General features: G+C 39.0%; 1 protein-coding gene across 2 annotated transcripts; it reads right to left on the bottom strand.

Moving 5' to 3' along the window:
- Positions 1-443: 443 nt before the first annotated feature.
- LOC148874855 (protein phosphatase 1 regulatory inhibitor subunit PPP1R8 homolog) lies at positions 444-12,919 on the bottom strand. 2 transcript variants are annotated; one of them, XR_016105328.1, is made up of 3 exons: positions 11,513-12,750; positions 887-1,790; positions 444-759 (listed from the first exon to the last, which is right to left on the bottom strand). XR_016105328.1 is itself a non-coding variant. In XM_088965638.1 (2 exons), the coding sequence occupies exons 1-2, from the start codon at positions 11,998-12,000 to the stop codon at positions 977-979; spliced, it is 1,302 nt and encodes a 433-aa protein (XP_088821764.1). In that variant the 5' UTR covers positions 12,001-12,919; the 3' UTR covers positions 754-976. The 2 variants fall into 2 exon arrangements, 1 of the variants encoding a protein (XP_088821764.1); XM_088965638.1 differs by having other exon boundaries at positions 754-1,790; positions 11,513-12,919.
- Between the last annotated feature and the right edge of the window lie 529 nt (positions 12,920-13,448).

Below are 13,448 nucleotides of genomic sequence, written 5' to 3'. Positions count from 1 at the left end.
CATGAATAAACGTACTTACCCAGATAAATAGAAACGAACGGGTCCTAAAAGAGCACTCAAGATACTTCTATGTCTACAATTGCCCAGTTGTTCGCAGAAAATCCCATAACCTCTCTGATGTTGCGTTACGTACCACCCAACAGGTGGTCGGTTCATTTTAAATACTCTGATCATTTGACAGCTAAAATATGTCGAGATAACATTACAGATTTACGGCACCACTCAATTTTATATTCATTTTATCTAAAGTTTTGGCCCTTGATCTAAGATTTTCTCTTTTGGTAGGTAGAGAATTTTAATTAGTAATTGTTTAACTAATTTGAATACCTACTAGGTTCTCATCCACTCAGTGGCAAATGATGATTTATGACAGAACAAAAACAACCTACATGAAACAAAACGGAAGAAGAAAGCCATTTTCCAATTGCAAAAAGGCTGGGGACTTGCAAGGATAACCGGATTCAATTTTAAAAATATTGGGGTGAAGAATATTGTTGTAAAAATGCCATTTCAAAAACAAGAAAACGCCATGTGCAAAGAAAATAATATTCAGAGACGCATAAAATATGGCTCCTTGGAGAGGCTCTGGAGTTCTTGCACCCAAGACAATGGTTCCACCATTATAATGCCCCTTTGGGTTAGAAGAATATCCAAGCTAACATGGTTCAATGCTGGACCTCCTAAGTACCTGGTATCGCCAAGGATTTCCCCACATTTCCCTTTCCTAATCTTTTATTCTACAAGAAGATGGTATTAAATCTGCAAGAAATTGAATGAGTTAACAGGGTCAACCCTGGAGCCGCGTATCATTCAGAAACAAGAAAAGGAAGAAAATCAGGAATTACAAGAAAACTTTCCACGTACAGATTTAAGTAGGAAACTGTACCTCATATAAGTCCCCCTTGGTAATATGATTCCAACCGAATATCATCAAATCAGTAACAGGATGACACCACCCAGAAGAAGCTTGTGGTGTTTAATCGTGCACTGAATCACCAAATAAATCATCATCATCGTAACCCAGGTTTGCAGCCTGCTTTCCACTTGTACCATTCCCACCAGTATCTTTAGATATAGCAGTTTGTCCATCCCCACTACCACCTGAAGCATGTGCCCAAGATGAACCCACTTTACCAGAAAATGATTCCCCATAAAGGTCATCATAAATTCCACCACTCTTTGGAGCAGCTCTGACTTTGTTCAAGACTTGTTGTAATTTATCAGTCACACCCCTTGGGGAGAAATTGTCCTCTTTGGATGAGGCTTGCTCCTTTCCTTTGGGTATAACAGTGATCTGTACAAGGGATTCATACTTCCCAACAAGACTACCTTCTTTTACACCAACTGGGCCGGGCTCAGTTTCAACATCTGCCCCATCAGAAATCCCAACAACTTCAACCAACTCTCCTCCAACTTGATCTCTGAAAGCCACCCTTGTTTTCCTAATTCTTTTAGAAGCTCTCTCCAATGACTTGTCATCATCAGTTCCAACCGTAGAGCTTCCTGAACTCTTGGCAAATTTAGACAAGTCTGTTTTGCCAAGACCATAACGATTCAGGACTGTGTTATAGGCCAAAACAGCTTCTTCATTGGAAGGATCTGGAGGGGGTGGTAGATTGACTTCTGAGGGTGGAAAAAGGGCAGATTTGTTCTGTCTCAAAATATAGCTTCTTGTTGATGCAGCAAATCGCAAGGATTGTCCCACTTCAAGCTCAACAGGGCTTTCTTTTGTCAATCTCTCATTTGCAACAAATGTACCATGTGCAGACCCCAAATCAATTACATATATGCTGCAGGAGAAATTTAAAAAAAAAAAAAATCTGTAAATCAAAGTTCACATGATTTAAGAGAAGATTCACAATTCAAAGTAGGAATCCCAAGGATTTTAATTCAATCTAATCATCAAGTTTTTTCTTGTCGAGAAGAATCTTCTGATTAAAGTATTACAATTTATTTAATTCATGTAATATGAACCAAAATGACTAGTCATTTCTATACATGTCAGTCCTTTGTTTTCCATTTTGTCAAGGAACTACTGCTCTAAAACACTTACTAAAAAAATTAGTTCAAGCTTTTAAACCATTCTAAAGCCTATTTTTAAGTCCATGCAGCATTAATACAAGATTTAAACTATTCTCTGTGAGATAGAACTTACAAGCGCCAAACTTGGTGATTTAAAAAAGCATACAAGGCTCACGCCTTAAGGCTCACCCTAAGGTTGATTAGCATCAAGGAAAAAGCCTTAAGCTCAAGCTTGAAGTTCACCTCAGAAAATAGATAAGGAGATAGCATAGACGTTTATGTACACATCTATATGTTTATGTGCTGGTATCTACACTTAAATATATGCAAACCATTCTGATGTAGTATTTTATATTCAACACTTTTTAATAGTTATTAAATGGTTTGTAAGAATGTGATGACTTTCTCTAAAGCCCCGGATACTATTATAATTCTTGTTAAAATGATCTCTTATTCTTACAATATGTCCTTCCTATAATAAAAGATACCCCCCAATGTTTCTATACTTCGTTTGGAAGGTAAAGATCAATATGAAATGCGTTAATGAAAAAAGTGGAAATGCGAAGGAGAGGTTCCCTCAGTACAGCTCTAGGGAGACACCAAGAGCACCATCAAAGACTCAGAACAAGGATAGGCAAGTACAAACTGAAGGAAACATCCCAGATGATTTTATCCCAACTAGCTACAAAATGGGGAAAGTTAGAACCAGCAAATTCCTTGGTTATCAATACCCATCTTGCAATGTTCCTTTCCACCTTTGCACATACTTTCTCAACTGGACAGCTGCTGTTATGAAAAGCCTGCTATTCCTTTTTCCCCATGTGAACCAGCATATAGCAGCCGGAGTGACATTCCACGAAATTCTTCCATGTCGACTAGAAGCATTTGATTTCAAGGCAGAGAAGAGGCAGCACAGGTAAGGGGGCATACCCATGAAACACCAAATAGCTTCCGAAAGTGAAACCACACCCTTTATGTGTAGCTACAGTGAATTAGCAGATGCTGAACTGATTCTGCAGCCAAGCCACATAGAAAACAGCAATTTGTAATGACAAAACCTCTACCTCTGAGATTATCAATCGTGAATATCTTTCCCTTAACAGCTGTCCAAATGAATAATGACACCTTTGATGGAATCTTAACTTTATAGATCCAGCTCCAAGGAATTGGAGTACCATCAGCCCCTGCCAGGATGTGATAAAAGGATTTAACTGTGAATTTTCCCGAACTATCCCCATTCACCACATAAAACCGTTCCCCAAAGGGTTGATAGTGATCTGACTTGGGGTATTAAGCAGAACTACCATGTTGGGCAAGTTCCAATCATTTTCATTCCTTCTGAAACAAGGACTCCACACAATCTGGTTGGCAATTTCCTCAAAGCAATCACTAATTTTGGCCTCTGTCTTGAGCTATTTCATACAAATTGGGGAAAGTTTAGCTTAGAGGACTGTCGCCACACCATGTGTCCTTCCAGAAGAATATATTCTCACCATTGCTTGGTTTGAAAGATATATGGTTAAAAAAAGCAGTCCTTATCCTTTGCAATGTCCTTCCAAACACTGACACCATAGGGTGCCTGTGGCTGAGAGGTTTTCTATCCAAGACCTGATTCACCATATTTACAACTTATCGGTTTTCCACAGAGACTGTTCTCATTTCCAAAGCGCCACAACCATTTAAAAAGGTCTTTGTTCATTAGGTAGAGTGGCCCGATACTGTTCTTCTCAGTTGTTCTATACTTCTCCAGTTAGTCTCATATTTTTCCTAATAAAATGGTTCCTCAACAGGCTTAAGCCCCACCTTTCATGCATATAAAAATCCCAGCGCCTTACTTCACTCCTTTGCAATTTTAGCATTGCTTGGTGGTAGCAATTACTCATATGCTGGATGTGGATTGACAATGGGATAACTTTCACTCAAGGATCAAAATTTATTTTTGTAAAAAAGTAAATAAAATATCAAATTTATAAAAATATAATATAAAAAATATATTTATAAATAAATAAATAGCAAATATATATATTTATAAATATATAATATATATCGGATCGGATCTTCTCGGATTGGATATGAGTGATCCGAATCCGACCCGATTTCTGATCGAATCATATTATTCAATCTGAAGATCCGAACAGGGGTGATCCGAATTCAACCAAATAGGATCAGATCATGATCTGATCCATTTGCACCCCTAATTTTGAACCTTGCTTTCACTCCAAACAAGTATTTCATTTTTAACAAGACACTGTTCAATGGGATGTGCATGCACCATATATGTAAATAACCATGCCAATTTTCTTCCTTGCTAACATCTCCAAAAACTACTTTTATTCTCAAAAAATCCAAGCATCCTCTCCAAGGTGTCATATTTTATACCACTTTGCCTCTTTTGATCAACCCCTGCAGAAATAAGTGATTGACTGTTTTTTTGGGTGTGGTGAGAATAGTGCAAACTTAAATTGTACAGTAACATACCTCCCCTCTTGAGATTTTCAATTGCTAAACACTTCAGTGTAGCTATCCATCCAGGCCAGAAAGGCTACCTTCTTCAAAGAATCAACTGATCACCATATTTTTAAACTAAGAAAGCTTCCTGCAGCTGTAGGGTCCAGGTTGTTGAAAAAGGACAATGGGTCAGCCAAAGACTGAACTTCTCAATCATTCATTTTCCTTCTGAACTGTGGGCACCAAAGTACATTGGTCCCCATTATAAATCATGACATATTCTGCCAACAGTGCTTCCTTGTGCAATGGCAAACAGAAATAGATAAATGGGAAGTCACTCCACAAAGGGTCTCTCCAAAATCTGACCCTTGGCCCATTCCTGTTTTGGTATTTGACTCCTATTAAGAAGTGTCGGTATGCCTTTTGGACCACACCAAATGTTTGGTATGATTCCTTTTATCTATGAATCAGAATAAAATTATGACTTCCATAACATTGCTAGAACCTTTTTATCATTAACTGGTAAAGAACATAGCTAGAAATCCTCACATTTTTACCAAGGCTACAAGACACCATCTGATCTTGGAAATCCAGTCAAATGACAAAACTTGAATAATCTGAACAACACTATTAATGCAAGGGCCACACTATAATGTTAAAGATAGGAGTTGGTGGTGCTGCAGACAAAGACCTTATATGTGGCTATTGACTATTTAATTAGACATGTAGAGTCTGGCTGCACTTCAAAATGCCACTCCCAAGGAATGCTGTGAGGTGGTGGGCAGTCAGGAGGTATGGAACCCAGTGATTTAAAAGGTGTGCCTGAGGCATGCCTAGGCGCACAGGTGAGGCACATTTTAGGGTATGCACCTTGCCTAGGTCCTACGCATAGCCCTTTCAAAAGGCACACGCCTGGTGCGCCTAGGAATGCACCTGATGCACCTTGCACCTCAGCTCAGGCGTGCACCTTTTGAAAATTTCACCTTTTTTTGCTTTTTTGAGCCTAGTGGCTGGACCGGGGGCTCCGCCCTTGGACCCCGTGCCATGCCCCTCGAGGCAAGCCCAAGCAAGTCCATGTTAGGGTCATAAATTCTTAATTCTCATAAAAACAGTGATTTTATAACTTTAATTGCCTTTTGAGAAGATATTTTATTAGAATGAATGAACAACATTAGCAAATACGGGACTCTCAGAGTAATGCAATATGTTTTACATCACATTAGCTACTTGAAGTAATGCAATTGTGGTAAAAAAAAAAGAGATAGTGGGTTTTACATGCTTAAAAATGTTTTATATGTCTATTTTTTTTTAATTTTCATTTGAATACATGTTATGTTTATGTACTTTAATTTTAGACAATAGGTTTTTTTAAACATTTATTTTAAAATTTAAGTTTATATTTTTTATTAATATTATGTTTAAAGTTTTTTCTGAATTTTTTGGATTTTTTTATTTTCTGACATTTTTTATTTTTAGCTTTTTTTTTGTATTTTTGCGCCTTGCTTCAAAAAGGCATGCACCTTGCCTTGCGCCTCAGGCACAAATTGGCCCCTGTGCCTTGCGCTTTTAGAACACTGATGGAACCCATGATTTTTTTTGTTACCACATCAGTGATTGTGAAGCTGGCATGTTGGTAGATCTTCTGGGCATGCCTAATAGAACCAGAATTTCCTTAGGGGGAGGAAGTTTCAAGATTTTGGAAGGCTAACCATAATGCTTCTTCTTCTTCAGTTTTTTTTTTTTTTTTGAAGTTAACAATTCCATTAAAGAAGAAGCATAGGGTACACAAGAAGGTTTACAGCTGTAGACAAAGACTCTCCAAATAAAATACAAGGGTAACATGGAGTCACTAAACAAAGAATCCCTAAGAACCCCTGATTTAACTAGACCATTAGCCACAGAATTTAATCCCCTAGGAATCCATCTAATCCTTATATTCAAATTGGGTTATGATGTCTCGTGCTTCATCCAAATAATGAATAAAACGCCAACGCCCAATGTGTCCTTATCCCCTAACCATTTTATAGTGTTTGCAGAATCTCCTTCCATGGTTATTTGGAAGATATCCAAGACCTTAGCAATTCAAAGACCTGTTAGAGGAGCCAAAATCTCAGCTTTTATAGAGTCCGCAACCCCTATTGGGCCACTGAAATCCCAACAAATATTTCAATCTTCCTCCCTGATCACACCTCGTATTCCAGCCTCTCCTGGATTACTAAAAGCACTTCCTTCAAAGCTTAAAGTTGCACCTGCCTCCTCCTGGCCCGGAAGAGCTCTGACAGCAGCTAGGTTCAATGGAGAGGAGTTGAGAACCTCCACTACGTTCCTTTGAAGGTCCGAAAAAGTAACACCTTTGAATTAGGCCTGTAATCGGATTGGATTTGTCTAAATCCGAGTTGGAATCAACAGGATGTTAGCTGCATCCGACTCCGATCCAAATCCAATCAGATTGTGTGGAGGGCATCTGATTTTGAATCCGATCAGATTTTTTGGATTTTGGATTTTAATCCGACCCTGACTGATGCTACCATAGATAAAACAAAAGTAAAGCAATTTTGTAATCTGTAATTTTTACTCAAAAGTTTTGAAAAAATCTGTAATCTGTAAAACTTAAATTTTTATTCAAAAGTTTTGAAATAAAACAATTTTTTACTTGAAACAAAAGTAATTTATTCAGAACAAATGAAAAGATAATCTGTAACGTGTAATTTATTCAGAACAAACAAGAATAGGAGATTGGAGATCGAATTAAACCTGTAATCTGTAATTTAAACATGTAACCTGTAACTAAATTAAACCTGTAATCTGTGTACACTTGCCCTGGTTACAGCTAAAGGAAGAAACCAAATAACAAAACAAGTAAAAAATTATCAAAAGAAAAAGAAAAAATAAGGATTAAGGAACTTGCTGTTTTTGTTTAGTTGAAAGAATGAGAAGATTCAATAGTGGTAGCTTGCTTCAATTGGGAAGATTCACTCTTCAGTCGAATCAGTCCACCGTTTAGCTCAAGTATTGTGTTCAGACTACAGTTGCAGAGAGGGGAATGGGAGAAGAAAACTCCTTGCAGGTGAAGAGAGGGGAATGGCAACAATGAAGAAAAGGGTGGAAACAGCAAAAAAGAACGTCAACAACGAGAGTTGAGCGGGGAATGCAGAGTTGTAGTCTTGTAATCTTGTTGGTTGTTGCAGAGAGTGAGAGTTGAGAGAGGAGAGAACAGCAAAGCAACAGCGAGAGAGAAGAAAACCTGGGCTGAGAAGAAAATGTCGAGTGGTTTAGGGTTTAGGACTGGCCGACTAGGGGTTTGAGGAACAGATTTCCTCATTTACCCCTAAGAGATTTTATTTATTACACTAACGTATAAAAAAATATATTTATATTAATATACATATTGGACTCAAACTTTTATCAGATCGGATGGGGGTGAATCAAAGTTCGATCCGATTTTTAATCAGGTTCTACTTCTACCATATGAATCCGATCTGATATGACATTTACCCCATCCGAATCCAAGATTATCGGATCGGATATCGGATCAGGCCACGGGTTTATGGGTATCGTTGACAGGCCTACTTTGAATATCTCAGAACCAGTCATCCACATGTTACATAATAAGGTTATATGAGAAATAAGATCTTCAATGGTTCTTTTCTTGTTTTCAAAAATTTTCTCATTTCATTCTTCCCAGTTCCCACAGCACAGCATGGGTCAGAGTTCTCCAGTAGGCTTTCCCTCTCTGTCCCAAGCCACCACCAAGCCATTGTCTAAGAAGATCTGAAACATGTTCAGGGGCTACCCAGCTGTGATTTTTTTTTCATCAGCAAAGAGATTTTATTTAATAGTTTAGAAAGAGATTACTAGTGCTTTAGCTACTCTGCAGTCCAGAGTATAGCAATATACAATTTGTCCTAGATTATAAGGATCATCATCTCTCTGTTTTGCTACAACCAGCTACAGTTTTGCGCAAAATAGAGTAGGCCCATCAACTCCTGGTTTTGCTAGAGTATCTGTCAGGCTACCCAACTGTAATTAAACATATGCAGAAAATGATTCCAAATTTTCTCATTTTTTCCCAGGTTCCAAATTTTGCTCGTTTCGGTACAATGAATAAGGAGATGCGATTCACCACCTTGGAGAAACAAGATGCAAACATGCGGAGAAATACATAATCTGTCTTTGTTCATTCTCTGGATTAGGTCGCAGGTGTCTATTCTCCCTAGACAAGCTTCCACACGAAGAAGGAAACTCTCAAAGGAGCAAGAGTGTTCCAGATCTTCTGCTCACCTGAAATGAGAGCCTTGAAGAAAGTCTTGTTCAAGAATTTCCCGGCTGGGTTAAGGATCAAATGCGCCTGTCTAAAGAAGAAGGGAAGAAGTAGACCTCCTGTAAGGAGAGTAGGAGATCTATGACTTCAGCAATCTCCACTTCCCTTAAAGGTCTTCTAAAGCTAAGTTTCCAACGAATCCCAGAGGAAGAAGAAAGGAGACGGGTGGCAATGGTAGCTCCCTGAATTTGGGAAAAGAAGAAACAAGTGGGGATAAGATTCAGCTAAGGTTTGATTTCCCCACCAAAGGTCAGTCCAAAACTTAATCTTATTACCATCCCCCACCCTGTATCTGATAAAGGAATAAAAGTAGTATAACAAGAGGAAACACCTTTCCAAGGGTTTGCAGCATTCTCTCAGATCAAGTGAACTTTGATATCCATCGGTTCGTGTTTAGCCCATACTTGCTTCTGATGATGGCTGTCCAAAGCGTATTTGGTTCAAGGGGGAACCTCCACAACCATTTGCCAAGAAGAGCTAGGCTTCTTTCCTTAATATGCCCTTCTCCCAGTTTACAAGATGAGCCCTTTTTTCTCCACCACCATCCCACAAAAAATCACATTGAAGTTTCTCAATCTGACCTCTTACCTCCAAAGGGATTAGGAAAGTCATGTTATGATACTGTTCTTGGGTTGATGATTCACTCTTTCCCTTGGAAATTGATTTGTGTGTGAAGCTCATGTGTTCTTCTGATGTATTCTTCTTTATGTGGAAGGCAACCTTGGACAAGATTCTTACTATTGATCACTAGATTTTGAGAGGGTGAAACCTTGAGAGAGCACCTAAATAAGTTTGTGGATCAGGAGAGAAATCAGCTTCTCACTTGCTAATCCATTGTGTTTCTACAAGGTCTGGTATCATTTTCTGTGGCTTTGTAGCAGAAAATGGGATATTGTCAACTACCTCCAATGCATATCTCTATATGGCAAGTAGCAGTAAGAGGCTTTACTCATTGGGGTACCATTCTCTGGAGCTTCCCTTTACTCTCTGTTGGTATGCATGGAGAGAAAAAAAAAATGTATAATGGGTGCATACGCGACAACATGTATTCTTTCTTGGAGACTATCACCAGCAAGATAGAGAGAACCTCGACTCAGTGGGCTATGATATATAAGAATTTCAAAGTATTTAGCTTTGATCACTTTTTTTTTTTGGTCAATAACTTTGATCACTTTATTCAATAATGGGAAACATTACTTTAAATGCTACTTTTGATATAGCTTGATATAGTAGTATATTCGCATATGGCTGCACATGGTTACTTCTCATGGACAGTGTTTTAAAAGGCATGGGAGGCGTATGCTTGGAGGTGAGCCTCCAGGCGAGGCACTCCCAAAACGCCCTTAAGTGTATGCCAAAGACGCTGACACCTCTGAGGCATACGCCTATGCGTTTTTTTCATGAGGCATGCTAGAGGTATACACCTCATGCACACCTCATATAAAAAGACTGAAAAAAAAGGAAAAAAAAGGAAAGTAAAGGAAAAGAAAAGAAAGAAATAGAAGAAGAAAAAAAGAAAAGGAAAGGGAAGGGAAGAAAAGATAAGGGGAAAGAAAGTGGTCTGCCCCCAGCCCCTTCAACTGGGGGCGAAGCCCCCAAACACCCCCCCCCCCCCTTTTCAATGCAGCCCAATTTGTTTTCCTTTTTTTTTTTTTGTGTGTGTGTGTTGAGGGGGGAAGAAAAGATAAGGGGAAAGAAAGTGGTCTGCCCCCAGCCCCTTCAACTGGGGGCGAAGCCCCCAAACACCCCCCCCCCCACTTTTCAATGCAGCCCAATTTGTTTTCCTTTTTTTTTTTGTGTGTGTGTGTGTGTTGAGGGGGGAATCTTGCTCCGCTCCAGTTCGCTCGCCTCCGCTTCGACAAGACCCCCCTTTCAAATAGTGTTGTGCATTTTTATTCTTCTTAAGATAAAAGATTTTTATTAAAAATAAAGAAAAAATGAGATCCCCTTTCCTCTTCCTTCTTCCTCTTGACCCCGCTCCTCTTAAGGAGGCTTACGGCTCCTTGTGTTTAGGAGGCTTACACCTCACGCCTCTAGGTAGTGGAATGCCTTGCATCATGCCTCCGCGTTTTAAAACATTGCTCACAGACCATATCATTTTGAATCGTCAGGATTCCATTCCTCTAATCCTCTTTTGATATAGCTAAATATAATGTGTACCATTTATGGGGGCAAAACAAAATGAAAGCAAATCTGATACCAGACAGAAACAACCTTATAACCATGCCAAATTAATATCCCCCCAATGTATGACATTTTTCCATAACTTCAACTCATTGTTGAAGCCAGCAGATATTACATATCTCCCATCTCACTAAACTTAACCCACAATTCTTGTAGACAGTAGTACTGAGCTAGTAGCAGGAATTATCTTCCGCTTTGAGTGAGGGGTTCTCGAGCTTGTGTCAGAAAAGACACATTTAAGTATTTAACTAAAGTTCTTACCAACACAACATAAAATCTAACATTAGTTTCCATCGATTAAGTGATTCCTCTTTCTCTTTGTTCATTTTTCTTTTGGTTTTGGGACATAAAAAAAGCAGATGACCAAATCAACAGAAGGATAAGTCAGTACATGGCATGCCCAACCATGTTAATAAGCTTGTATGATTACAAAGAATCTAGCCAAGCAATAAAGTTTAAGCAAAATATGTCAAAGAACTAAAACAGACAAAATCACCAAACAAAATGAACAACGTAAAAACATTTCGAACATGTAACCTTCCATTCTTGTGCGGGACAACTGCTGCATGTTGGCGTGAAACAGATTGATGATCTAGCACGAAATCACAGATGAGAGATTGCCTCCCGAAAATGTGCCTCCTTCTATCCAGATTAATCCGATCAATAACTTCCCCATCCTTCAAAACCTCAAGATAATAAACACCAGGTCGTGGTTCTATTGCCCAATCGGGAGGCTGCCATGTGGATTGCCCACCACCAATCTGAGTAACTTGCTGTGATGGTACGGCAGACACTGTTGTTTCCTGTCCAAGTCCAACAGGTCTTTGAGGAGCATAGTGTTGCTGCTGAAATTGGCTTTGCAGATGGGACGTCTGAGACTGGAAGGATGAAACCGAAGACGGAGCAGTTGTTTTCCCAGCAGGTTGGCTGGCCGTAGCTGTTTTAGGAGCTGAATTAAGAGTTACAGAGAATGGCTCTATTGACTGAGCTTTCCTAAATCTGTCGAGACCCGCTCTTCCATACATCTCTACCTTCTTATTTAGGTATACCCTCTTCAAGAATTCACTAGAACTTCACATGAAACCTTAGTGGATTCAACTCTTGCTCCATCAAAAACAGCTCGGGCACTTACAACTGCACCAATCTGCAATCTATTCCACACAAACATTCAAACCTCAAATTCAGGACCAAATTTTGATCAAATGACCTGAAAAAATTGGAGGGGATGGGGAGAGAAAAGGAAACCGAAACTCGTAAACCCCGTTTGATCCATCAGTCACCATTAAACCCAAAGGAAAACCCCAGGAAGAGGGTGGTGGAAGGACTTAATATGCATCAATATACAAACGCATACAAGAAGAACATCTGACAAGCTAACGGGATCTAAGAGGGGAAAACCTAATTTTTCACTAAAACAAAGTAGAAAACCAAAATGATATACGTTTGCAGGTTCATTTCATCCAAGCAAATCAAATAAACAAAACAAACCAATCAAAGTTCTTTCGATGGATTATAAGGAGAAAGGGAAACAGAAAAGAAGAAGGATGGCGTGGGGTGGGGGTGAGGAGAAGTCTGGAGGAGTATGAGTGATACCACAACGCAAACTAGAATCAGAATCAGAACTTGGATTTAACGTTCCGAACTTCCCTTTTGTTGGTCACAGGGGAAAGAGTAGATAGAGGAGGGGAGGAACGGAAGAGATTAAAAACACAGTGGAAAGAGGAAAGGTAAAGTCGTACGGAGCGCGAACGCAAAAGACGACCTCCCGGTTGAAGGAAGAACCAAAGAACAACTTATTGTAAGGAAAATCCCGAACTGCCCAAAATCAACGATTTGAACCAATCGGACGGTGATTAGGGCTTAGAATTTGGGAGCATCGGATCATTGTTTAATTTGGGTTGGGGCTGTTTTACTTCCGTCCGATGGTGGGGGGTCATGGTATTATCACATCGATTGTTGAGAACAGTACATATCAACATCTATATCTAAGAGCGAATGCCCTTTTTATTTGTAGAATTTTCGGTAGGCATTATCTATCCCTCTTGTCTAAGCATTGAACGGGTATAAAAAGGGTGTATATATCTTTCTCTCACCTCAAAAACTGCACGCGTATAACCATTCAAAAACAGGCATAAAGAGGGTATATATGTTTTTTATTCTTACTTCATAAATTGTCCATTTATTCAAAAACTGCCTACTTATAAACATTAGAAAATGTCACATGCAAATGCACATGCATATTTATTAGTATATGCAAATATATATAGAAATATGTACGGCACAAGTATACTTTCCAAACTAAGCTGCATAGATCGAATCGAGGTATTTATGTACTCCGATTCAAGTTTGTGAGGCTATTTTTTTAGGTGTAATTAAGGAGTAAAGTATCGGTATTGGGTATTCTATCAAATAACTCAAATACGAATACGGATGCGGATACGCTTTGAAAATACATGAATACGAACAAAAAATA

This window comes from Nelumbo lutea, chromosome 1 (genome assembly GCF_056320005.1).
Source record: "Nelumbo lutea isolate HS-2025 chromosome 1, American lotus-T2T, whole genome shotgun sequence".
Lineage (NCBI taxonomy): Eukaryota > Viridiplantae > Streptophyta > Magnoliopsida > Proteales > Nelumbonaceae > Nelumbo > Nelumbo lutea.
Note: the sequence above shows the minus strand (reverse complement) of the source record. Positions and strands in the feature narration are given on the sequence as shown.

What these genes read in the sequence shown, in the direction of transcription:
- LOC148874855 (XM_088965638.1), bottom strand. Translation starts at nt 12,000, where the DNA reads ATGTATGGAAGAGCGGGTCTCGACAGATTTAGGAAAGCTCAGTCAATA. An exon ending in GTCCCGCACAAGAATGGAAG is followed by an intron (nt 1,791 to 11,512) that starts GTTACATGTTCG and finishes TTTCTCCTGCAG; the next exon opens with CATATATGTAATTGATTTGG.